A 26,605-nucleotide genomic window follows, 5' to 3' on the forward strand; every position below is an offset into this window, starting at 1 on the left:
ATCACAAGCAGATTTGTTGGCTTTAATGAGAATGTTGCCTAGCATCATGCTCTCGTAATAACCCAACAAATTTGAAAATAGGTGACCAGAGAGTGACAATAAGATTACAATGTCAACATATCTTAGTACCTTAGCGCCAGTGATAATAAAGTGAAATAATACATTTCTTGATGTATTTACTGCAAAATTGACTAGTAATTATCATTGAAAGTTGAAAAATTTTCAAAGAGATTTCTTATGGTGGCGTAACACTCGATGGTAAATCAACAAAAAAAAAAACAAGAATAGATGCATAACTGTATATTAGGCTTCCACACTATATTAAACTTACGTATTGGATTAGAGTTGTGCTTTGGCAACTCACAATTTTAAGAACTCAGGTCATTCTCAGGTAATGGTTTGGCACAGATGGTCTTTAAAAGAGACGTACATTCCATTTAAAATAGAGGATCATAAAGGCGTGACACATATTATTGAAACTATTATTTGGTCATTTGAGAGCAAGAAAAGGAAATTCTACTAATTGACTTACTCTATTGGTTCATTTTAGATGATCCTTGCCTTGGTCGATGACGTCAACTTCTTGAGATTTTTTATGGTAGTTATCAATTAAGTACATTGATAGTATGCTAGATGAAACCTAGAATTAGATCAATTTAGTAGGGATAACTGTGATCAGAAGTGGTTTTAGGATAACGATCTTGTTAGCTTGGAGAGGATTATCCATAATCAGAATTAGCAAATACCTTGTTAGTCAACAAGAAACAACTTAATCATGAAATTTTTTATAATGGTATGGGCATCATGGGTTTCATGAGAAGGGGTTGATTGGTTTGTCCATCTCGCTACTGGCCTGATTCGGGTTTCACACACTTAGAGTGGGTTTGGCCGGCTCTAGTGGGCTTACCATGCTCATATTTTGAAATAAACTTGAGGTTTTATGATGTTTGAGTATAGTTATTCTGTTTTGAAACTTTAGGAGGACTATTGATTAGATTTATGAATTTTGACTTATTTTCTACATTCTTCTCTTTGGGATTTTCTCTTGCAAGTGGTGTGGTTGTATCTTAAAGTGTACCTGGTGATTTCTTCTTTGACATTATTCTCTCTCCTTCTTTGTCGTCGGTCCCTTCTTACATCTCTACCGCCACCAACTGCTGCTATTCTTGCTGCCCAACCTCAGTTTTGTCTTTGAATCAGGTTATAACCATTTTCCTTCAATTCCCAAATAGCTTTAGATCTCTCCTTTACCAGCACAACATCTCTGAGAAATTCTTGGTTGATGTCATTTAGGGTGCGTTTGGGAGGTTGCTACTTTTTGAATAAGCTGCTGTAATGCTGCTTCTTGGAGAAGCAACTTTTCAGGTATTGTCAGAAAGTTGCTCATGAAGAAGCAAATGTCTGTTTGAAAGATCTACTGTGCTGCTGCTATTTCTATTGAGAAAGACTGTTTTGCCCTTATATATGTAATATATTGAAATAAGTGCAGTTTTCAGAATATTCAGAATTAAATAACAGAATGAGTTCGTACTGCTAAAAAGGTGACAGTCCGGTCCAAATTACTTTAATACATAAAAAAAGATTAATTATTTGAAGCAAAGAACTACAATAACGAGAGCAACAACAATAATTAGCAAGCCTAGAATGATGCTTGACTTGAAATCCTGATGATCAAGTGTTCGAGACAATCTCCTCTCCATCCCTGCATTTCTCCTCGACTGATCAACATTTTGCTGTCGTGATTTTCTTCTTTTTATAAGTAGGAGGGCATCTATTTCATAATGAAAGTTTGAATGTTAAATGTGTAAATATAGAAAAATTGTGTAATATGTATGTAAATATCTCATAATAGTATGGTGGTTAACTATAAAATTGGGGCCTGCCATTACCCTTCATTGAAGAGAGGTACGCAACAGTTTCTTTCATCCTTAGTGATTGGATTTGATGGCATATACTTGGAAAAGTTTGTATACGAGTATACAGTGCTTATGTATTGAAAGGTTGAGTTTGAAACTCAAAGAGGGAAGACTTGTAATATAAAATTATTTGGAAAGTCAACCTAAAGGTACGTTGTCTGTGTCATCAACCCACATGTCATAATCTGCAATAATTTTGTTTCTGGGACAAGAATAAATTCTTCTCCCGTAGTTGTCTTCTCTCCTGGACTGGTACTGAACACACATGTCGCCACAAAAACACAGTGGAACTTTCGAATTGCTTGATGCTAGAGCTCATATTTCCTGTTATTATAATACGAGTTATGTTCTAATTAAAAAAAAAACAAGTTGATATAACATTCAAGAAATTCTAATCTAAAAAAATATAAACAGTCTTAAAATTAAGAATTAAAGTTTATCGGGTTAAAAAAAATGGAAGAAAATTACAACATAGTTATATATATTTTGAAAAATTACATCCAGAGAAATACATGAACATGAAATATGAATCATCAACTATAATTAACTAGGTGATGTTGCATATTTAAAGTCGTTGCATTCACCAAAGCATCAGTAATCTCTTCTCTCAGCTGTAACATCTCTTCGACGTCTTCTTTAGAATTGTTGTAATCGTCCGTCCTCATTCCTCTTCTTGCATTGAAGGCCTGACTTGATGTTGTTTAGCTTCCTTAGGCATGTAGGTAGGATCATCATCTAAGGCCCTGAAATCGTTATCATCTCGGGATGGATGTCTCCGTATAAAATTATGGAGCACAGTTATTGCATCAACTATCTTGACCTTTTTTTGAAAGAATATGCTGACATATCTCCGAGTACCCACTTCTTCTTCCATACACTGAATGCTCACTCGATAACACTGCATAATGACGAGTGTTTTTTGTTGAATAGCTCATTCCTTCTAATTACTTGGCTGCTGTGCTCAAAATCAGAAAGGTGATATCTCGTGTCGGGAAATAACTTAAAAAATGACAAGAATATTGCTGTGCTCAAAATCAGATCGTGTCGGGAAATAACTTAAAAAATGACAAGAATAATACCTTCATGAATAATGATAACATTATTTGTTTAGTTCAAACATAAATATAATAGTGATTGATTAGTTAAAGACAACAACCTTGGGGAGGTATTGAGAATTTGTATTTGGGTTGTTTGGTTACAAATTTAAATATTCCGCTGTGCACTCCCTTTATAACTGACCATCACAAATTTGAAACATATGTTGAAATTACATACTGCAAATATGTTTTGTGTAGCAACTCCACACTAACCGATATAGACTATCTTTTCTTTATTCACTATGCATGGGTCAACATGAGTTGCATCAATTGTTTCTATGCAATTTTTATTATAAAAAAAGACACAATTTAAGCTACTTATAACTTTTCTTTAATTAAATGAAGGTCGAATAAAGAGTGAGTTCAATACCTTGAAAAATGACATGTATTCCTGATCGCTACGAATTTCCCATGGTGTTTGAGTAAAAGAGGAGTCAATGGTTTGACAATGTTCGTAGCCATTTTAAAAAGAGAGTTAACCCTGACATGGAAATGCACGCTGATCTTCTCTGTAGAGTGCTAGAAACGCTTAGAAGCTGCATGAATGACTCATTGTGCGACATAATGAAGAGCGCGATAGCTAGGGCTTCTCGGGATGTAAATCATGAAGATTAATGAAAACAATATTTAGATTGCAATTCATCTAATAAATAATAGAAAATAACTTTTTACATTCGGAACATACTGTGAATTCGACTGGGATGAGCTTCCGTTAGTTCACCAACCCATTTGTCACCTACAAATGACGATGAGATACAAGTTGACTTACAAACGTGTCTCCGGTAGCACTCATGAATCAGACAAACTTTGCTGATAATGATTGTAGCTTGCTTAACTATCGCAATAATCCCCATTGGTCACTCCATTAGTTTGAAGGAATAATGTTAAGTTTATTCCAAAAGACATGTTATTCTCGGCGCAGATAAATGCTCAAAATGCGGGCAATGAAAGTTTTAAAACTAAAAAAATCCAAAAATAATAAAATGTCAAAAATAGTACTCACAAATCATAATTTACAATAGAAATGTCAAATATTATAAATAGTCACTATGCCATAGTACTAACAACAAAAAAAAAAAAAAAATTAGCATGAAATAGTCGGACTGTCTAAAAAACAACAGAGCTACGAAATCATCTAGTCAGGCATCAGGGTGAAGAAAACCACTCTCTTATTTCGATCTTCCATAAGTTTTTATAGTGAAATGTATAGGGGCACGTCCTCGAAAATTTGTAGAATTGAGTCTAGTAGCTTGACAACATCTGTCATTGTTGGGTATAAATGAAGTGCAGTGCAGGAACTCAAAGTAATGCTGGTGCAGTTTGCCACCAACTGTGATATCTGCTGGGATAGATGAGTTGCCCCACCTTTACTTTTCACTTTCCCTCTTTGTGTTGTGGGTGCAGGTCACTTGGAGTAACTGGACTCTCATTACTTATTTCTTCCGGTTGTTCCTTATAGACCTCGTTCGAATGTGCACATTCAGACTCATACAAATTAAGGGTGGGCTTTTCAGTTGTGGCCCAGATTTTGATCCCTGTTGCTACAACACCATGAAACATAGTATCTAGCTTCTCCTCCAGCTCTAGGTCAATGACAACAAAACTAGATTTCTTTGCATTTGGTAAAATCTACAATTGATAAATTGGTCTTTTAAGATGCATAATTTTAAATTAAAAAATATTGAATGTAAGATGTTCTACTTACTGAAATCTTCTCTTGCCACCACTCTTCATGTGCATCAATTGTTTTTTTAATGGGGTCCAATTGACCCTTTTCTTGAGTTTCTTCCACAATTTCAAATCTTTTTTAAGCTGATTCAATTTATTTTTCAGCTGAGTTTTATCGTATAGTTTACCTATTCTTTATTGAAAGAGTTTGGTTATATTTTGCCAACATTCTTTATTGAAATGTGTTATTATTCTTTTAAGCATAAATCATAGAAAATTATCTTCGTCTTCATATCCCAAATAGCAGATATCTCACCTTTTTGTTTACTCATTTGATATCCAAGTAAAAAAAAATGTATCAATATAATTTGATATGTAAAAGAACAATATATGAACATAAACAAGGATATGTCAAATAAAAAGTAAAAGTAGAGTTCATTATCAGTTCATAGATGTCAAAGATAGCTCCATCCATGATCACCAATTGTGTTATGCAGGCATAAAGACCAGACATTATTTGTGTCAAATTAACTTGGCTATTTTTTTTTTTCAAATTCACATTTGGTAATCTGTTGAGCCATTTGTTATGTTTTTTCCATTACCACTCTACTAAATATTCCATAAGAAATGTGAAATGTGCCCACCAACTCGAATTTTGAAACCCTTTTCGTAAACGAAAACATGACAACCGAGGGGAGCGAAACCAGATTTCAGCCCTAGTGATACATGTGAGAAATGAGTAGTGGCGACGGTACATGCGAGGATATGAAGCGGGATTACCGGAAATTTGAAGGGGCTGCGACGTCCAAGGCACTTCGCAATGGAGCTCTAGTCGTGGATGGGCCCCTCCCCCATCCATTTCCGCATTCGATTCGATGTGGCCTCCGACCGGCGTAACGCTGGCTATAAAAGGACTGCCAAATGTCGTTTCTGTTTCTCCAAGGCGTAAAACCCTCAAAAAAGCCACAGTAACGGGGTTCCAAACGGGCCCTTAGTGTTATTTTGTGGTAGAGTCATACAAACCCTGTATTTTTGGAGATTCCATATTCTCCTTTCAAAAACTTGAATCCACAAACTAATTCATCTACATGAACAAATACCTCTATTTAAGCCCTAATCCAATTCTCTATTTCTAACCATAACCCTAATACTAAATCACTCCCTCTCACCTTCAACCACTCCAAAACCACTCTCTTTATCTTGAATGAAACTCTTAAGTGGGGGAAGAGACACCATGCTACCATTGAGAAAGACACAAAAGGGTGTTCAAGAGTTCACAATAGAGGATATGTAAAGGAAATTCCTTTAACTACTACAAAGACATGTTGAATTTGAATTAAGGCAACTAGGTGTAGTCACCCTTAGTCATAATGGTGACTTGTCTTATCAAGAGGAGGAAATTACCTATTTTTACAAAGAAGCTTCTTGTGATAAAGAGCCAATGCCTTGACAATTTGACATTGGATATTAAAAAAGAAACAATGACTTTGTGGTGAAGATCGAATTGTTGAATTTGATTGTAGTATGAAATCGAACAAGTTCATTGAATGAGTCTACATAATGAAATGAATTTCTACATACAAAAATATTCTATAAGATAAGAGAGTCAAATAGTCAGCCATAAATTTCAAGGAGAGTGCTTTAAAATGAGAAAGAATTGAAGCGTCTCGGATGGTGAGAAAGGAGAATGACATCACTACGTGCTCTATGATGAAGAGATAGATATAACATTAATACCATTCCTTACATTATTGACAGGACATGTTCTTAAAACTCCACATATGAACAATATCACTCCTATTTCATTATTGAATGATTTGTTGGATTAGTTGTATGGAGCTAGGATCTTCTCTAAGATTGATTTGTGCTGTAGTTACCATTAGATTAGGATGAGGCGAGGAGATTATTAGGATTCTCCATAGAATTTAGGGCAAAAAAAATATTTTATTTCTCCCAAACAACCAATATAAGTACAAACAAGTAAAATAAATGATAAATACCTACAATTTGAGAGGTAGGTGATCTCTCCCAATTCCTACAATTCGAGAGGTAGGTGATCTCTCCAAACTTTAAACCTAAGACTCACGACAATAATCTCATGCATACCCCACCCTAAACCTATTAGGGTCTATTTATACAAAATAATAATAGATAATAGAAGACAAATTACCCTTAGGCACACAAAATATAAAATTACCTTTAGGCTAGACACTAGCATAACACTACTCCTCCCCCCAAAATACACCTTATTCTCAAGGTTGGAAAAAGAGAAATTGCTACTAGATCAAGTCAGGTGGCTTCAAGATGGGGCCACTATCTGGGTATCCTTTCCCTTTAATAAGAAATTTATAGTGAACCACAGGAGTTCTAAATTTAGTCTTGTGCACATCCTTCATCCCCATCTGAATTGGCTGGTTGTCAGACTTCCAGTCATTCTTAGAGAATATCGCAACCCAAAACAGCTCATCCCGTAGCTTATCGATCACCATAATCTCTATCAACTTCATATCATGCACCTCTTTCTCCCTGTCAACTTCGATCCCACTTGCTTTCGTTTTCTCAAGTCATTCAAATATCGTATTATTTCTTCCAAATGTTGCCGCTTGATGTGCTCATGATTTCTTTGCTCAATACCGCGGCTCCTCATTCGCCTAAACCGATGAAGCTACCCTGATGTCGTGCGAATCCTCTTAGTTGTTGCTACTAGGGTTTGTTCCCAACACCGTCACTCAATCCCGTGGCAGATGGAGCTGATTTTGTGTGAAACTTCATTAGCTTCTCCATTTCTTTCAAAGCCATGAATCTCTGCTCAAACCGCCCTTCCATGGACGAGAAACATTGCTCCATTATCGACTTCCTCAATTTTCGATCTAACGTGACTCATCTCTTTCTCAATTTTCACCTCTAAAATATCTACTTTATTTATTGTCATTGCTCCTTGTACGGTTTTGAAACCCGCGGTCCTCTGTTTTGCTTTCAAACTAGCTTGAATCCTGACAGGAATGCTCCTCGTGTCGGCTTCCCAGATCGCTAGAGGTTCAGTCTTTAGGGCACCCCCGATCTGGTTGCCGACTTCTGGGATCTTGGATCATGACTGTATCACAACTGGACATCGCGATTCCGCTTCTGTATCGCAAGGATGGAGTGGTAGGAGGAAAAAGATGGAAGTTTTGAGTCTTTGTACGCCGCAATCCCCACATGGCCATCTCAGCTAACAGAGCGAGATTAGGAGAAAGATGGGAGTTTTGGGTCTTTGTAACCTACAACCTTGTTTGTGGCTGCCCCGCCAGCTCTTATCGCTTGTGTATCGCTAGGTTCGCAATACCTTAGTTTGGTCCCAACTATAGCTCGATCACGCCTGTATTGCTAGGGCACAACAAAAGAAGGATAAGGTGAGACTTTTGAGTTTTTGTAAGCCGCGCAAGAAGTCGTGCATCTGATCCCTTTGATACCAGAGTGCTGGTCACTGTGATCTCTCTGCGACCCTTCTGTAACCGAAATCCACAATCTAGTTGCTTCAGCTTCTGTCGATTTATTTTACTGTAGATCTGATTCATAGAATCTTTAAGCTTTGATACTAATTGTTAGGATTTTTCATAGAAATTAGGGCAATACAAATATTTTATTTCTCCAAAACAAATAATACAACCAAGAACAAATAAAATAAAGGATAAACATATTATGCATTTCTAGAAGTTCAGTTAGGGAGAGAATTTTGCAGGAATGGCCCAATGAAGGAATGACATGAAATTTTGGTAGGAATAAGACTCATTTCTTACTTAAGGAGAATTTAAATTGGCCTAAATTGGTGCGGAACATGGAAAGACATGTTAAACAATGCTTGATATGTTGTTTGGCTATGACCTGATGAAGTATTAAATGATGTGTATGCCACTATAAAGGATTTCAAGCACATTTGTGTTTGTTGTCAGGATATATTATATTAGCAGTTTCGCAGATCAAATTTTTATTTGTTCTATAAGAACTTGCTATGCATTTCTAAGAGTTCACTCAGGGAGAGCATTTTGCAGGTGCCCAATGGAGGGATGACATGAAATTTTGGTAGGCATAACACTCGTTCCTTTCTGAAGGAGAATTTAAATTGGCTTGAATTGGTGCGGAATGTGGAAAGACATGTTAAACAATATGTTGTTTGACTATGACCCGATGAAGTATTAAATGATTTATATGCCACTATAAAGGATTTCAAACACATTTGGATTTGTTGTCAGGATATATTATACTAGCAGTTTCACACATCAGATGATTACTTGCTCTATAAGAACATACTATGAACTCCCCCCTCTTTTTGAACGCCGACAATTATACTAGCAGTTTCACAATCAGATGATTACTTGCTCTATAAGAACATACTATGCATTTCTAAGAGTTTACTCAAGGAGGGCATTTTGCAGCAATTCCCCAATGGAGGGATGACATGAAATTTTGGTTGGCATAAGACTCGTTCCTTACCGAAGGAGAATTTAAATTAGCCTAAATTGGTGTGGAATATGGAAAGACATGTTAAACAATGCTTAATATGTTGTTTGGCTATGGCTCAATGATAGAGTACAAGTCTCTATACTATGCTACCTATTTCAGAGTTTCCTTTGGCGGACAGGCCTTTAAAGAATTTTACTTGGTATGGATCGTATTGAAGAATCAAAATTTTTATGCGTATTCTTTTGGAAAGCTCAAGCCTAGAACTCATGGATTAATGATAAAGCATAACATATCAATCTTTTGGGAGATGACAACATTTCATCAAGTTTATACGCCGTTAACATGTCACTTTAATGTGTTGATTTAGATGCTTCCAATAAAAAAGGTGAAGCCCCTCTTGCTGGGGGATGATGTCGTGGGAGTCATAGATATTGCGAGAAGGTGGGATGGACCAACTTGTCTGCCCCACACTCGTGCTACTGGACAGGTTTGGGCTTCTGGCTTTTTGAGTGGGGCCAGCCAGCCCGAATGGGCTTACTGTCATCATAATTTGAAATAGATTTATGGTTTTATGATGTTTGAGTGTAAGTATCCAGTTTTGAGACTTGGAGGACTGTTGATTTGGTTTATGAATTTTGAGACTTGTTCTCTGGTTTCTTCCTTTTGGAAGTGCTGTATGGTTGCTCTTTCAAGTGGTGTAGCTTTTATCTTGTTAGAGTGCTGATGGTGGTCTCTTTTCGGACATCATTCTCCCTCTTTCCCCTTGCCGCCGGTCCCTTATCATACCTCTACAGCTGCCAACAGCTGCTGTTATTGCTGTCCTGCCCACGGTTTCTCACCAGAATCAGGTTATAATCATTTCCTTCGTTACCAACACACTATCTTTGGACCTGTGTCAATTTGATTTTGGCAATTGAATTTTTTCCAGCAGGGAAAACAAAATCATCAAAAGATAATGACATAGGAGTCGAACATATTGATGAGGAACTCCATCAAAATTGTTCAATGAATATTAACATTATTTTGATAGCCTCATGTAGAATGAATCCATGCTTAATTTATAACTTAATAGAGTATCACGCTTGGGAATAATAGCCATAGCTAAATGTGATATAGTAGTGTCCATGGGAATGGCGGTTGTAGTAAACTGGCTCACCGCAGCTCAATAGTGTAGCAATATGTTATAATGATATAGAAATGGGTACTGCAGCATCCGATTGTGTTTTGTATAGCATGACAGGAAATCCTCCAAGATTCATTCAGCTGAAAAGGTGGTTTTGGAAGTGGTCCATGGTCTTCGCTGATAACTGGGTTTGGTGCTTTCTTTTATGCCCATTTTCCTTTTTTTCCCTAGTTTTGGAGTTAAATATAAAAACTTTAATCCTACAACAAAATTTGACATATTTAATTACTTCCCAACATGAGAAAAACTTAGTTTGATAAATTCTTGAAACAAACTACAATACATTTGAAGTTGGAATTTGGCACACCATAAGAAATTATAATTATCTTCAAATATAAAGCTAGAAACATAGAATTATCATTATCATAACAACAAACATGATACTTGAGTTATAATTTGCGGGCTCTTAATTTTAAAATATAAATTTTTCTGAGAATAATTGCTGTTGTTTGTGTTTCATGTTATTTGGTGATATAATTCATTACTATCCAAATTTGAATTTTTTGTTTCTTATTATTTCTTTGATAATGTGATGGACACATTTTGAAATAAGCTATTTTATTAATATAAATTAAAGCATCCGACATAGTGAAAAATGAAAATATACGGGCGACTGCATGCCAACGTCGGTATGCCCACTTATCATTTTGTTATATTTTTTCCATTTGCTTAGTGCTTTCCCAGAAAAGAAAAGGCATTTGCTTACTGCTTTTTTCATTTTTTTCATCAATCCTTTGACTGCTGTCAAGAGTTCTCCTTCATTTAAAGTGGCTCAGGTTTTAAAGTTATTTTTATTTATTTATTTTCGGACCAACTTTTCGTAGCACATATTAACAAATTAAATAAAAAATATACTTATATTAAAAAAAAAAAACTAAGCTCGACATAGTTGAGCAACAACAACAACAACAACAACAACAAAGCCTTAATCCCACTACGTGGGGTCGGCTACATGAATCCCTTTTCTCCATTGCGTCCTATTTAGCGTCATATTTTTATTTAGTTCTAGTAAACTAAGATCATTTTTAATACAATAAGCCCAAGTCTTCCTAGGTCTACCTCTGCCTTTCTTAACACAAGTCGAATTTAAAACATCTACTCTCCTAATCGGATCATCTAATGGTCGACGTTTAATATGACCAAACCATCTAAGGCGACTTTCTCTAATTTTGTCTATCACAGGAGCTACACCAACCCTATCACGAATATATTCATTCCGCATTTTGTCTCTAAGTGTAAAGCCACTCATCCACCTAATCATTCTCATCTCGGCAACACTTAACTTATTATTATGCTTCTCTTTTAAAGGCCAATTCAGCGCCATAGAGCATTGCAGGTCTCACCACCATCTTATAAAATTTTCCTTTCAGTCTTAGCGGTACTTTTCTATCACACAAAAGGCCCGAAGCATTCCTCCACTTCAACCAACCAACTTGAATTCTACTATTAACATCCCCATCTATATCACCATCGCTCTGAACAACGGACCCAAGGTATCTAAATCGTTCACATCTTTTAATAATTTGATCACCCAAAGTCACACTTCTGTCACTAGAGCTATTACTACTAAAATTACATTCCATGTATTCAGTTTTAGTTCTACTTAAACGAAGGCCTTTAGACTCCAATGTAGACCTCCATAATTCAAGTTTTTCCTGGGCTTTTTCTCTCGTTTTATCCACGAGAAGAATATCATCAGCAAAAAGAATACACCAAGGTACATCCTCTTGTAGATGTCCAGTAAGACCATCCATAACTAAAGCAAAAAGATATGGGCTTAAAGTCGATCCCTGATGTAAACCAACAGAAATAGGAAAATATTTTGTCAATCCTCCTTCAGTTTGAACACAAGTAACAGCTCTAGTATACATATCTTTAATGACTTGAATATAAGTCAAATCAACACATTTCTTCTCGAGAACTCTCCAAAGGATATCTCTTGGAACCTTATCGTAAGCTTTTTCTAAATCAATAAAAATCAAATGTAGATTCTCCTTATTATCTCTGAACTTCTCCATCAAACCTCTCAATAAATGTATAGCTTCCATAGTAGACCTGCCCGTCATAAATCCAAATTGATTATGAGAAATTTTTGTGATGCGTCTTAACCTATGTTCAATTACCCTCTCCCATAATTTTAACCTATGTTCAATTAAGCTCGACATAGTTGAGCGAAAATAATAAAATATAGATCAATCATATTGCATTTTGAAGAGGAGTGCTTAGCTGTTTAGTTTTGTATTTGATCGGATTTGATGTCTCATCAACAAATTTTATCACTTGGAATGAATATTGAGGCATTTAGCATGGATCTCGAAACATTTATTACAACAACAACAAAGCCTTAATCCCACTACGTGGGGTCGGCTACATGAATCCTTTTTCTCCATTTTTTTTTCTCGCGTCCTATTTAGTGTCATATTTTCATTTAGTTCTAGTAAATTAAGATCCTTTAACATTTATTGAGCAAAAAATATTCCAATTCAAATTTAAAATCATCATGAATTTTGATTTCAACAAACATATAATCAAATTGATTCGTTTGACAAGACAAACCCAATTATAAAAAAATTGATCCAATTCGAGTCCAATCAAGCTCAAAAAGCTATTAAACCACTTTTGGGGATTTTGGTGGTTATTGAAGGATGAAATGTATTCTTAATTTGACATCCCAATTCCGAGGTCATTAAGGCTATCAGATCATAAAAAAATTTCTATGATTAAGGGGAATCAACGTAGGGTTTTTGATCGGGTGATTGTAGGAGTTATTTATCAAATGACGAACTCCCCCACGACTATAAATAGATCCCCTCTTCAATTGAAGAGAAAGAGAAGAAAGAGCTAATACTCAGTGCTAGTCTTTAGGGAAGTCTTCTGCATACGGAGTAGCACGATGTTCTAAATACTATGCAATGACGTATTCCGAATACAAGGTATCAAAGACCCGACGATAATTTTCTGCAGCAACTGTTTTTGACCGTTGTACAACGATCTTTTCTGTATAGGGACATCGTATTTGGAGAAACATTGTAGCCCTTTTTTTCTCAGTTGTTGGATGATGGTTTGTTTTTGTACTTGTAAACTTATAGTGGATTATTTTGATTGGGCCAGACCGTATTGTTTATTTTACTTTCTGGTTTTTTTCGTGTAAAAATTCATGGTGTCTTCTTCCGTTGATTATTTTTGTGTGTGTTGGATTTCATACAACACTGAGACTTTAAATTATTACTCTAGCACCGCGATTTCCCAACACGCAATATGATTTCATTTCTCTATTTTAAAAGAATAGAATTTTCTAATAGATATATTTTTTTGTCCGATTGTAATATTGCAAAGTGGAAACCCATTAAAAAGCTGCGATTACATTTTTTTTATCACTATCAAAAAAATTGACGATAATATTAAAACAAACAAATTCAAATTTAAAAAAATTATAATTCGACTCAAGTTTATTTAATTCAAATCAAATTATTAAATTCAAATCAAATTACTAAATGAAGCGAAAAATTAAGATAAAAAGATTTATTTATAGGTTAAAATAAGAGTTTAAATAAAAATAAATTTTATGATTTGAAAAAAGAAATTGCAACTTCAACTGTATGAAAAAAAAAACACTCTCTTCATGGCATATGAAAAAAAAAATAATATAAAAAAAAATTGAAGAACTGCCCTACTCCACATTAGATGTGGTCTCCGTTTTAAGGGCGACGCTGAATTATAAATTTTTCTCTTTTGAAGTGCAGGAAGCTTTAATTTTTTTTAATAAAATAATTTATTTTAAAATTTGTCCTAATTTGAAGTTCTAGATTATGATAATTAATTATTACGAATGCCTTGTACAGGGATCAGCCAACGTTGGAAAATCTGCTTTCATCAGTGCTATACTTAGTAAGCTTTTTTGGCATACTTATGATAATTTAAAATTCTATTACTTTTTGCAGTGCGTCCTAGTTACTCTATTTTTTGTTGGAAGTTTTATGCTCTTTTGAATGTGTATCATCGTGGAAGCACACTTTACTGGAATTATACACCATTTCTGTGTGATTTTTTTTTTCTACATCATAAATTTTTTTTATCAATTTTATATGAAGTACAAATATTTGTTGCTTCATTAGTGCCCTGAAGTTATTATCAACCTTTTGTAGAAATATTGGATGATCAACAATACACACTCACTATTTTAAAAAAAGTCTTTATGGCTTGCAAAGGGCTCTTTACTCTGTGCTGATTAAGAGCAATGCCAAAGAAGTAGCATGGATCGTTTCTCATCCACTCTTTTGTGCTGAAATAATGCGATGATTCGGAAATAAATTGGTACTTGATGTAGATCAACATCAGAGGTCCTTATGAAAGTTAATGTAAAATTTTAAAGTTAAAAAGTAGAAGAGACTATTGGTAATGGCTCATTTCGTAGTAATTAATCAATCGTCTATTCTCCTCTTCTTCAATATGAACCATAACATGGCACTATGGGTTCATCTTCCTTAAACTTTTAGCCTTTGCATCCTAAAATGATAGTTCCTAAAATGAGTGATATCTTTTGCAAGAAACTTCATTATTTTCTCATCCAAATCAAGATATATTCTCTCTACCCCCATACCTCAAGCAACAATTCTGTATTTATGACAATTGGTACTTGTCATAGATATCTTCAAAATAAAATTAGAAGGGGGGCCATTTGAGAGTTTCTAAATTGATTTTCTACTCATCCTCTTTATATTACTCTATATAATTTATCTTTTAATTAACATCAGCATTCGATTTGAATCTTGGCTTGATTTTGTGTTTAACCTTCTTAAGAAAGTGGCACCCTCCGAAAATAAAATTAATATTGATAAATGTTTTGCGGTACAATAGAAGAAGATACCCAAACTTAAAAACCATGACAGCACATTACATGATTTATGGAAGAATTTTACTCGTTTGAATTCCTAATAACACAATTACAAAAATCAAATTTGTTAGATGATTCTGTACAATCCTTAGCATCCTTAAATAAGGTTTGAGACTTCAAGAAGCAAGTTGAAATAATGAATTACTTAACATAAATTGCAAACCTAAACATGTAAGTTGATGATTTAGCTCTTAAAATGTCAGTTGATGATTGAATGTGATTCACTGTCGGACCTTTAATGAGGGTAATGAGGTTAACGATGAAGATGAGCTATTTCCCCAATGTGGACAGGCAAGGGAAGCTGAATACATTAAAGGAAGTATAGAATTTGATTTGACTGAGGAGAACAATGGAACCATATGCATTTGTGATACTAGAGTTAACCCAAACTACAAATCGAATGACACGAATTTTATTGTTGCAATAATGAAAGTACAACGACTCTCTTTAACGAAACAACACTAGCATGCAAAACAGTACACACCAATAAATACTATGGGAAATAGAAAAAGGCGTGACAGACAAAAACGGCCCTCTCTAAGGAAGCGCGATAGATCCGACAGGTTAATGCTGGAATAATAGTGTTGGCGGCCTACTGGAAGGAGTTTGAGAGATGGGTGGCTGATGGTAGGGGCCCGACAAGCTATTGAAAGATGCTTGAGAGGGATAGCAGACTAATGGAAGGGAATTGGCGGGGGCAACAGTGCATGCATCGCCTACTGGAAAGAGCTCGGGATGCCTGGCGGCAGCTAGGAGGGGGCCGACAGGCTGCTGGAACGTGTTGGAGAAGGGAGGTGGGCTGCTGGAAGGGAACTGAAGGGAGGTAGCAAGGTCGGCAGCCTGCAGCCGGTGAGATGGAGTCTAGAGTGACGGACAACTGCTGGAAGGGACTGGAGAGGGCAGGCGGATTGTTAGAAGGTAGATGGTAGCAAAATCAATGGGAAATAGTGACCACCTCAGGCGAGGTACAACCGAAGCATCGCTCATTGTCAGATACAACACTCGGAAGGGACACACCTTGGAGGCACACCTGAAATCAGAAATTAATAAAAACTGGTTAAACCTAAGCAAAACACCATGTATAATCAGGGGAAGACTAGAGGCTAGCATAGGCAAGATATAGGAATGAAAAGGGGGATGAAAATTGAAGGGGTTGAAGAAAAGCAGGGGAGGATGGCAATGACTATGAGAAAAGTGGGGCGGACGATCATGAGAGGATCACAACGGATAGGAGAAAGGAGGGGTGGAACTTCCGCCCTAAGTAGAATTTAACCAGTTCGACCCAACAGGGAGGCTGGACCGACCCCCTTGGCCTACCTGACCCAAACAACCCCACGTCAATCTCCTGGGGTTGGGGAAGTTTCGACGTCATTTGTAAAATCTTTGGGGTCCGGTGTGAGGTCTGCGACATTGAATGTAACATAAATTTTGTAATCCTCTGGCATATCAAACTTGTAGGTGCTTTTATTCAATTTTTTTTAGTACTTGAAAATGTCTGTCTGCTATGTGTTAGAGTTTTCCAAACGCTCCTATGAGATTCTTTTTCTTTAGTCGAATCCACACGAGATCTCATTGAAATGTTACATTCTTTCCTGTGTCTCATATTTGTGGTTTTGTTTAGTAATTGCTCTCCCAACTTCCTCGTGGAGTTGTTGAATATGGTGAACACATTCAATAGCATCCGCATTGACCTCTGATCGGGGTAGAAGTGAGACCAACTCAAGGGGAATGAGCGGATTGAGCCCGTACACAATTTCAAACGGACGTGTCCTGTAGTTTGGCTCATGGATTTGTTGTAGTCGAATTCGGCTTGCGCAAGAATGAGATCCCATTGTTTGATGCTTTTGCTCATGAAGCATCCCAGAAGATTCCCAAGACTTTTATTGACTACTTTGGTTTGTCCATCTGTTTTAGAGTGTGCTACCGAGTTGAATTGAAGTTTAGTTCCTAATTTTTTTCAGAGGGTCCTACAGGAGTGACTCACAAATTTGACGTCTAGGTTAGAGGTGATGGTCCGGGGAATGCCGTGATGTCGCACAATCTCTTAGAAATGTAAGTCGGTAATGTGAGAGGATCCAACGTCCGGTGGTAGGCCACGAAATGTGCCATTTTTGAGAAACAATCAACTACCAAAATAATGAAATCTCTGTTCCTTTGGGTGCGGGGAAGTCCCACCACAAAGTCCAAGCTAACGTCTATTCATGGTGCCTCAAGTACCGGCACAAGGGGTGTACAAACTCGTATTCTTTTCGCGGGTTTTGGAGAGATGACAAATCCTACACTGTCGGATGCGTCACTACACATCTCTCATCTGATGGGGCCAAAAGAAATGTTCTCTTACGAAGACAAGTGTCTTATCCCTGCCAAATTGACTGGCTAATGCTCCACTGTGGTTCTCTTGGACGATGGCCTCTGTCAACGAGCATCAGGGAATGCATAATTTATTTTTTTAGGAGTAGCCATCCGTTTGGTAGTACTTCCCGGTTGGCTGCACCCGACACTGCTCCTAGATGTCCTGGAAGTCCTCGTCTGTCTTGTATGTCTTTGGTAATCTCAAAACCCACAACACGAGTCTGCATGGACGTGATCAACAGTTGACGACGGTTCAGTGTGCTCGTAACATGATTCTGAGTCTCGGCTTTGTGTTTGAGAACGAATTAGAAAGAAGCTAATAATCCTACCCACGCAGCGTGACGCGCATTTAGTTTGCTTTGACTGTTTAAGAACTTTAAAGCTTCGTGGTGCATGAATAGAGTAAACTCGTTTGTTAGAAGATAATTACTCTAGTGCTCTAGGGCTTTGACAATTGCATATTACTCGTTGTCATAGCTTGAATATTTTCATCGTGAATTGTTCAATTTTCTCTGAAGAAGGAAATGAGGTGACCTCCTTGACTGAGGACAGCGCCAATGCCCCTGCCGGATGCATTAAACTTGACCTCAAACAATTTGTTGAAATTTGGTGGGGTTAGAACGGGATCATGAGTCACTTTTTCTTTGAGTGCTTCGAAGATGGACTAAATTGTGGCTGTCCAAGTGAATTCTTTTCATTTGCCAATGATAGTGCTGAAATTTCAGATAAATCTTTCGTGGAAGGAGACTAGCCTCATGAATTATCGTAGCTCAGTGAATTATTATGACACAATAGGCTCGATCTTTGAATTATTATGACACAATAGGCTCAATCTTTGTTGAGTCCATTTGAATGCCCTGTTAGATACAATTTAACCCAAAAAACATAATTGGTTTGTGATGAAGTGACGTTTCTTGGGGTGGGCGTACAATTATTCAGCTCATAAGACCTTGAATACCACCCGAAGGTGTTGCAGGTCGTTCTCTTCTGATTTACTATAAACCAAAATATTTTTGAAGTAGACCACCACAAATTTTTCGATGTGGGTTCGAAACACTTGTTTCATCAGCCGCATGAAAGTGCTAGGTGCGTTGGACAGGTCGAAAGACATAACTGTCCATTTATACAGACCATACCACGTCTTGAAGGCGATCTCGATTTATACAGACCATACCACGTCTTGAAGGCGATCTTCAACTCGTTTTTTGGTTGAATTCTGATCTAATGATAGTGCTGAAGTTTCAGACAAATCTTTGGTAGAAGGAGACTAGCCTCATGAATTGTCGTAGCTCAGTGAATTATTGTGGCACAATCCAGTTCACAATAGAATCGATCTTCATTGGGTTCATTTGAATGCCTGTGTTAGATACGATTTAACCCAAAAAATATACTTGGTTTGTGATGAAGTGGCGTATGGGCGTACAATTGTCATATGGGCGTACAATTGTTCAGCTCATAAGACCTTGAATACCACCCGAAAGTGTTGCAGGCCGTCCTCTTCTGATTTACTATAAACCAGAATATTGTCGAAGTAGACCTCTACGAATTTTTTAATGTGGGTTCGAAACACTTGTTTCATCAGCCGTATGAAAGTGCTAGGTGCGTTGGACAGGCCGAAAGGCATAACTTTTCATTCATAGAGACCATACCGCGTCTTGAAGGCAGTCTTCCACTCGTTTTCTGGTCGCATTCTTATCTGATGATAGCCACTACGCAGATCGATTTCCGAGAAGGCGGTGACTCCGTGCAATTGATTTGAGAGATCGTTGAGGCGTGGTACGAGAAACCGATATTTGATGGTAATTTTGTTAATGACATGGCTGTCAATGCACATACTCTATGGATCTTCTTTCTTGGGTATTATAAGGGCGGGGACAACGCATGGACTGGTGCTTTCTCTGACTAATCTTCTTGTAATAAGATCTTGCACCTGACGTTGAAGCTCCTCGTACTCTACAGGTCAAAATATGTAGGCGGGGTGATTTGGTAACACCAATCTTGGTATGAGATCTATGACGTGTTGGATGTCCTTTAGTGGTGGTAAGCCGTCTTGAAGGTTTTCGGTCATTACGTCCATGAAGTCATGTAGAATCGGTTGTAGACATGTGGGTATTTTCTTCTCAACATCAAAACTTTTTAAGAGGACTAATGCATGGGCCATTGGTGCGTCTCGAACTGACCATAGGAAAGTTACCCGTCAGACTAACGAGTCCTTTGTGCATTATCAGGTGGCCTGTCCAGCTTCCAAGTTGGACTGGATGGGTTAGATTCTTTTTAAGGTGGAATTTTCAGCCCTCCTTTGTCCTACCCGTTGTGATCCTCTCTTGATTATCCGCCTCTTTTTTCTCATAGTTGTTTCCATCCTCCCCTGCTCTTCCCCAACCCCTTCCATTTTCATCCCCCTTCCTTTCCTAGATCCTGCCTATGCTAGCTTCTAGTCTTCCCATGTTTATACATGGTGTTTTGCTTAGGTTTAACCAGCTTTTGTTGATTTCTGATTTCAGGTGTGCCTCTAAGGCGTCTCCCTTTCGAGGGTTGTATCTGCGGTGAGTGGTGCTTTGCCTGTACCTCGCTCGAGGTGGTGACTACCTCCCTTCGACCTTGCTGCCATCTACCTTCCAACAGTCCTCCCGCCCTCTCCTACCCCTTTCAGTTGCCGGCCGTCACTCTAAACTCCATCCCGCCGGCTGCCAACCTTGCTGCCCCCACTCTGGTTCCCTTCCAGCAGCCTGCTTGCCTTCTTCAACACCTTCCAACAACCAATCGGGCCCCTCCCACATGCAGTCAGGCATCTCAAGCCCTTTCCAGTTGGCCGCCGACACTGTTGTCCCCTTCAGTTCCCTTCCACCAATTCGCCAACTCTCTCCATCTTCCAGCAGCTTGTCAGACCCCTCCCAACAACCACCAGTCATACCAGACTCCTTGTGGGCTGCCAAAACTACTATTCCTGCATTACTCTGACGCGCTTCCTTAAAGAGGGCCATTTTTTTCTGTCATGCCCTTTTCTTATCCCAGCAGCCTGTCATGCCCTTTGTCTGTTTTACATGCACATGTTGCTCCGTCAAAGAGTCATCGTTGTACTTTCTTAATTGCAGCAATAAAATGTGTCATTCGAGTGGTGGTTTGTGTTAGTTCCAGTATCATTTGGTATAAGAGCGAGCTTAATCCTAATTCTATCTTAGGGTTTCCTAGCTTCTGCCATAACTAAAAAATTTTCTTTCCGACCGACAAATACCATATCCCCAACCCCATATCCCCAACCCTAGCTTCTTCTTGTTGATTTTCAAAATTAGCAGCCTTAAACCAATTATTTTTACCCTCTTTCACCTCCCAACCCTAAACTCTAGCCATGCCATTGAGGAGATACACACCCAAGCCTACCCATGAGTAGAGACAACGAGAGATCTACCAACTATAGGTGGAGACTTTTGGAAATTGAGGATGAAATCTGATGGGAGGCTACCTCACTGTGATCGGGAGTGTTGAAGGGGAGAACGAGAGAATCTGAAGATGAAGCGGCAAGTATAATACCTGTTTTTACCAGCTTACTACATATAGAGGGTACATACTCTAGCTTCACAGGTGGAGAGGCCATATCACCGAACGACCCACCCTCACATCTTACAGATAAGGTTCAACCTCAGAATTTTATTGCCAGAGTACACGCAAGAGAACACTCAAGATGATCCCATCAGAGGACAAGTTCATTCAAAGTGTTGAACAGACAAATCCAATTCACATCCCTAAATCTATCACAGTTAGGAATCGTTGCAAGTGTCACAGATTTAGGCATGGTGAATAAAAATACACAACAAGAGGGGTTATCTGTTTCACTGAGCAGGGTGCTGTTAAAAAATTTGGCAATGACATGATTGATCCAAGAGATTATGAAGACTTCAGATAGGATTCTCATCTACCAACCAATAAGGAAGATGTGTTATCCATTCCAGTTGATCGCGGGAGAGAGGTTCCAACTGTGGTATCAATAGCTGTTATAGAAGATAGTGACTTTGATGTAATGAACGTTCATGCAGAATATGAGATTGTAGTTCCTCGAGCTATCGTTTAGCATGCGTTGAGAGGAATGTATACCAGACTGACTTTGGATGTCTAAAAGGGCCAACCAGCCCTCTATTTCTCTACCCGTACCCCCATCTACAGTAAGACCATTGCAGCCCCTTCCGTCCACCTGCAGCCAATCCACACCATTGCAGCCCCGTTCTTTCACCTGCAGCAACCCCACCCCGTGCTGACCATGCTTGCCGCCCCTACATCCCGACTATTCCTTACTTGCTGTCCAGCCGGCAGCCCACCATCCTTGCTCACATCCTAGAAAGTCGCAGGTGATTGTGTCGTTTTGTTCCTGTTTGAAGAGTCTTCGTGTAACCTCATTTGAATTCATTAATACAAATCCCGTATCAATTTGTCTCCCTTTACTAGGTCGATATGGAGAAAGCAACATTAGAGGTGATGGAGAGCAAGTATTTGTAAGATGAAGAGAACCTAGCCTGTGGTGAGGATGGGAGTGATGAGTCCTTCTATGTATTTGACATGACTTGCAGTGAAGTGGGAGGTTGAAGCCACGTGTGTTTTTTCTACTCCTCTAGGCAATGGCGAGGAGTCGAGCAGTGAGCATGATCAAGCAAATAGGGGATTGTGTGAACATGAATGTAGGTGAATCTTATTTTTTCATCTAATTAGTCATTGTGCCTCCTAGATGTTTAAGTAATTGATCATAAAATTTTAATGTATATTTCACCAGATTTGCTACTGGCCATTGATGTGCCTTTAACTTTAGTCTGGATATGTTTTGGGCAGCATCAACTGTCCTCCTTGAATGATTTGTTTGCAGCCTTGAATAATTGGATTTGGACAATATAAAGTTTCTCATAATACTACTCATGTTTATAATTTTTAAGTCTCGTTGCTGCTTGCTTTATATCTTGTTTTTCTTTTTTCTCATCAACACGGTGGATATATCATTTTCTTAGAAATCTTGTGTTCGGAACTGGTTGACTCTAAATGCATTTGCTGGCTACTGCAGAGATGATGGCAAAAAAGGATCCGGTGGCTGCTGCTGCTCACAAGTACAAACCAATGCAGTCTGCTGTGCCTGGAACAACGCTAGGCCGCATTAAAATTGAAGCTTTTCAAGGAGGTGTATGTTTGATGAAATAACATTAATTCAAGTATTCTTTGAATGCCATTATTAAACAGTATCCTTTAATTTAATAGTTGACCTGATTTGCGGTTTATTTTATTGTTTTATTATTTTATTTGGCTGTGACTTAGTGCCTACTTACAAACTTCTTTAAATAGGACTGGAACCTATTTTGGTGCATAACAATATATTCTACTATTGATTGAAAATATGGTAAATTTTATCAAGCATCCAAATTCTGTACCGCACATCTTTAGGGGGTGTTTGGTAGCCCATTTTTAATAGGATTTGGCCATGGATTTACCTTAAATCCAGCCGAGCACCAAAAAAAAAAAAAATCCGGATTTCCGGGACCCCCCCTTCCCCATGGATTTACCTTAAATCCAGCCGAGCACCAAAAAAAAAAAAAATCCGGATTTCCGGCACCTCCCATTCCGTCTTCTCCATTGCCGTTCCAAAAAAAATCCGGATTTTCGGCACCTCCCATTCCGTCTTCTCCATTGCCGTTCCATCATATTCTGCACAGTCGTTTCGTCTGCAAATCCGGATTTTCTAAACTCCATAGAGAGGCGGATTTAATGGATTTACGGTGTTGTTGCTAGCGACCTTCGCTTCTGTCACAAGCTCGCCAAAAATCTGGATTTTATAAATGCTGTTAATGTAAATCCGATCCGCTAGCCAAACACCCTCTTAAGTTAAAACTGAACCTCATGTGTCTTATATTGCTGCATTATTCTGTAAATTCTGGATTCAATATATTTGAGGATATGTCTGATAGCATAGTATTATGATGGATCTAATTGTTAATTAATTATTAGAGGGCGTGACGCTTTAGAATATTTTTTTTCCTCATAAAGGTAATTTAGTAAATAAGAGGGCCTTGGTATTATTTGATTTGGCTAGCTTAAAAATGCCGTGACGCTTTAGAATAAAAGGGGAGTTTTGGAGAGTTTGTTCTCGGGTTTCCAGGTTATGGGAAGGATCTCTTTGTATTTGCGGTAGACTCCATAAGTTTTGGAGAGGTTAGAGAGGAAACAGATCATAGCGGAGTCTAGGATTCTGCCACAATTGATCGGCAAGGCTTTTTTGTTTTTTTTTTCCTTATCATTCTTAAATCCTATATGCACAATTCAAGTGGCTGTCTACTGAATTTTTGCAGCGGAAAACTTAAAGCAGCAGCAGGAAAAAATTCATTCCAGAGGATAAGTGTTCATAGTAGAGTATAAGGCCAAAATTGATTATGGCACTTCGGAAGCCTTCTCTAGCATCTTTCCAATCATGGGGGCTGTAGTTTTTCTAGCAAACATGCAATTTTTCAGTCAAGCAAAATGCACGGTTTGCAATTCAGCTGTTACAGTTTCATTTCTTGTAGCTACTCATCTAGCCATACCCGATCGATGTTTGATAGTCCAGCCACTTGCATATTCCTTCTAAAAGAAAAAAATTGCTTTAAAAAAAAGCTTCCTCTATTCATTCATGACATGAGCTTATAAAGAGCATTACAATATTTTACAAATAAACCCCTAGGCTTCTTTTATATTTCCTTCTTTACCAATAGGACCCTAAACTAGATATAAATCTCAACACCCTACCTCAAGATGGGCAAACGATATCACTAAACCTTTCTTGTCACATAACCTGGACAAATCTAATGAGCTAAGTCTTTTGATGAGGCAGTCATCCACTTACTCCCCAGCTGCTACATGAGCTTGCTTCAGTAGTTCGTTATTCAGTTTTTCCCTAATGAACCTATCAACCTCCACATGTTTGGTTCTATCATGTTCCACCTGGTTATTGGCAATGTCGTGCTAACTTATTGCATCACAAGTTCATTTGAGCTCTTTGCTCCACCTTGTGCTCTACCAACAGGGTTCTCAACCCCTTCATCTCGGCAACTCCTAAGGATTTGACTCTGTATCCTGCCACTGTTGTTGACCTCACAACTACTAAATGTTTCTTGCTCTTCCAAGAGACCAAGTTGCCCCCTACAAACATGCATTATCATGATGTGCATCACCTTTCAGCCGCACAACTTGATTAGTCAGAGTCACAAAAGTATTCAATGCCTACATGTCCATTTTTCTTTAAGATCAAGCCCTTCCATGGTGCACTCTTTAGGTAACTCAAAATTTGATCCAGTGCGTCCATATGACCCTTGGATCTTGCATGTAGTAGTTCACCACACTCACTGCAAATGAGATGTCGGGACGAGTGCGACTCAGATAGATCAGACGATTCACTAATCCCTCGTACCTCTCGTAATCAAGTGGCTCTTCTGCCTCTACACTCAGTTAGGCCTTCTGATCAATTAGAGAGAATACAGACTTGCGTCTTGGCATGTCTGTCTCCATGAGGAGATCCATTACATACTTCTTCTGAGATATGACCATCCTCTCTGGTTCACAGGTCATCTCAATCCCAAGGATGTACTTGACCTGTCCAAGCCCGTCACCTTAATTTTTTTGTCCAATTTGATCTTTAACTGAGCGATCTCTGTCTCATCATCACCAATGACTATCATGTATTAACATACACACAAGTATAGCAGTATGACTTTCATGTTGTCGAAAAAATACCGTATGGTCGGATTGATTTGCTGATATCACCATAACCTTTCTAAACTTATAAAATTAGGCTTGAAGAGACTGCTTCAAGCCATAAAGTGACTTCTTGAGCTTGCACAACTTGTCCACCGTCTGACTTGTACCGAATCTTGGTGGTACCTTCGTATACACCTCCAGTAATTCACTATGAAGAAATGCATTATTCACTTCGAGTTGGTGTAACCTCTACGCATCATTCTCCGCCAGAGAAAACCGTGTTCTCAATGTGCTTATTTTCGCTCCTGGTACAAAGGTTTCGTCATAGTCAATGTCATACCTAATTGTACCATTTCACTACCAATCGTGCTTTCTAACACTCCATCATCACTTCTGGATTTAGTTTCCCTGTGAAGATTCACTAGCACCCAACTGCTCTTTTTCCCACTCGTAGTGACACTATCTCCCGTGTTCGATTTTTATCGAGAGCCCTAAGCTATTCATGTATATGATTGTTTTTCACTTGGGATACTTCTTAGCTACCTGTCAACACTTGGGTATAGTTACAGTCCAAAGATGCAATGAATGCTTCATGTACATGTGATGTGCTAGAGTATGAAATAAATCGAACAATATCATGTTTTCATCCAAAACAATCAGGAGTACTTTCCACATTGCTGCGAGTGGTCATCCTTAAAAGTTATGGGGTTGAAATTAGAAAGAAAAGGAATCACATCACCTGTGATTTCTGAGTCAGGTGGATGGTGTAGGTGTCTCAAGAGTTGGGGTAGACTGGACAAGGGACTTACTGACATGAGTGTCACTGCAAGAATAGTTCTTTCATTCTGCTTCTTCTTTCTTGTATATACCCTCAACTCCCCTTTAGCTTGAATCCCACCATCTCTGGGTTGAATCTCCTCATTTTCAATCTCCTTATTTTCCAGCTCCTCAGCTTATTCATCTCACAGCACAAAACTAGTCATTGTTCTCACATGTACAAATCTCTCACCATTAATACTCACCCCTTATTGTCTTATACCTCTAGTATCTGGCGAGCCACCAAAGGGTGAGGACACCTCCAGAGTTTAGTACAGTTTGAATTTTCTAAAGGCACATTCATACTCACCAACAAATTCTTCTCTATCGGGCTCCAACTAACATACCATGTTTGGGTAGCAGAATAACCCATGAGAACACACTTTATAACTCTAGGATCCAACTTTCCTACTGATGGTTTGTTGTCCTTCACAAAACATACACAACCAAATATCTTTAATGAGAGGATTCCGCTATTATCGCCTCTTATCTTATACCTCTAGTATCTGGCTAGTCGAGGACACTTCTAGGGTGT

The 26,605-nt window shown here is 38.2% G+C and overlaps 1 protein-coding gene across 2 annotated transcripts in view; it reads left to right on the forward strand.

Moving 5' to 3' along the window:
* LOC110019759 (putative nitric oxide synthase) overlaps positions 1-26,605 on the forward strand; it is a gene marked incomplete at its 5' end in the record, with an annotated part of 54,321 nt that overhangs the window by 19,593 nt on the left and 8,123 nt on the right. For both annotated transcript variants that reach the window (XM_020717567.1, XM_020717568.1), the window contains 2 exon segments: positions 14,150-14,195; positions 22,598-22,713. In XM_020717567.1, the coding sequence (XP_020573226.1) occupies positions 14,150-14,195; positions 22,598-22,713 (162 nt within the window).

Source organism: Phalaenopsis equestris, unplaced genomic scaffold, assembly GCF_001263595.1.
Source record: "Phalaenopsis equestris unplaced genomic scaffold, ASM126359v1 Scaffold000077, whole genome shotgun sequence".
NCBI classification, from domain to species: Eukaryota; Viridiplantae; Streptophyta; class Magnoliopsida; order Asparagales; family Orchidaceae; genus Phalaenopsis; species Phalaenopsis equestris.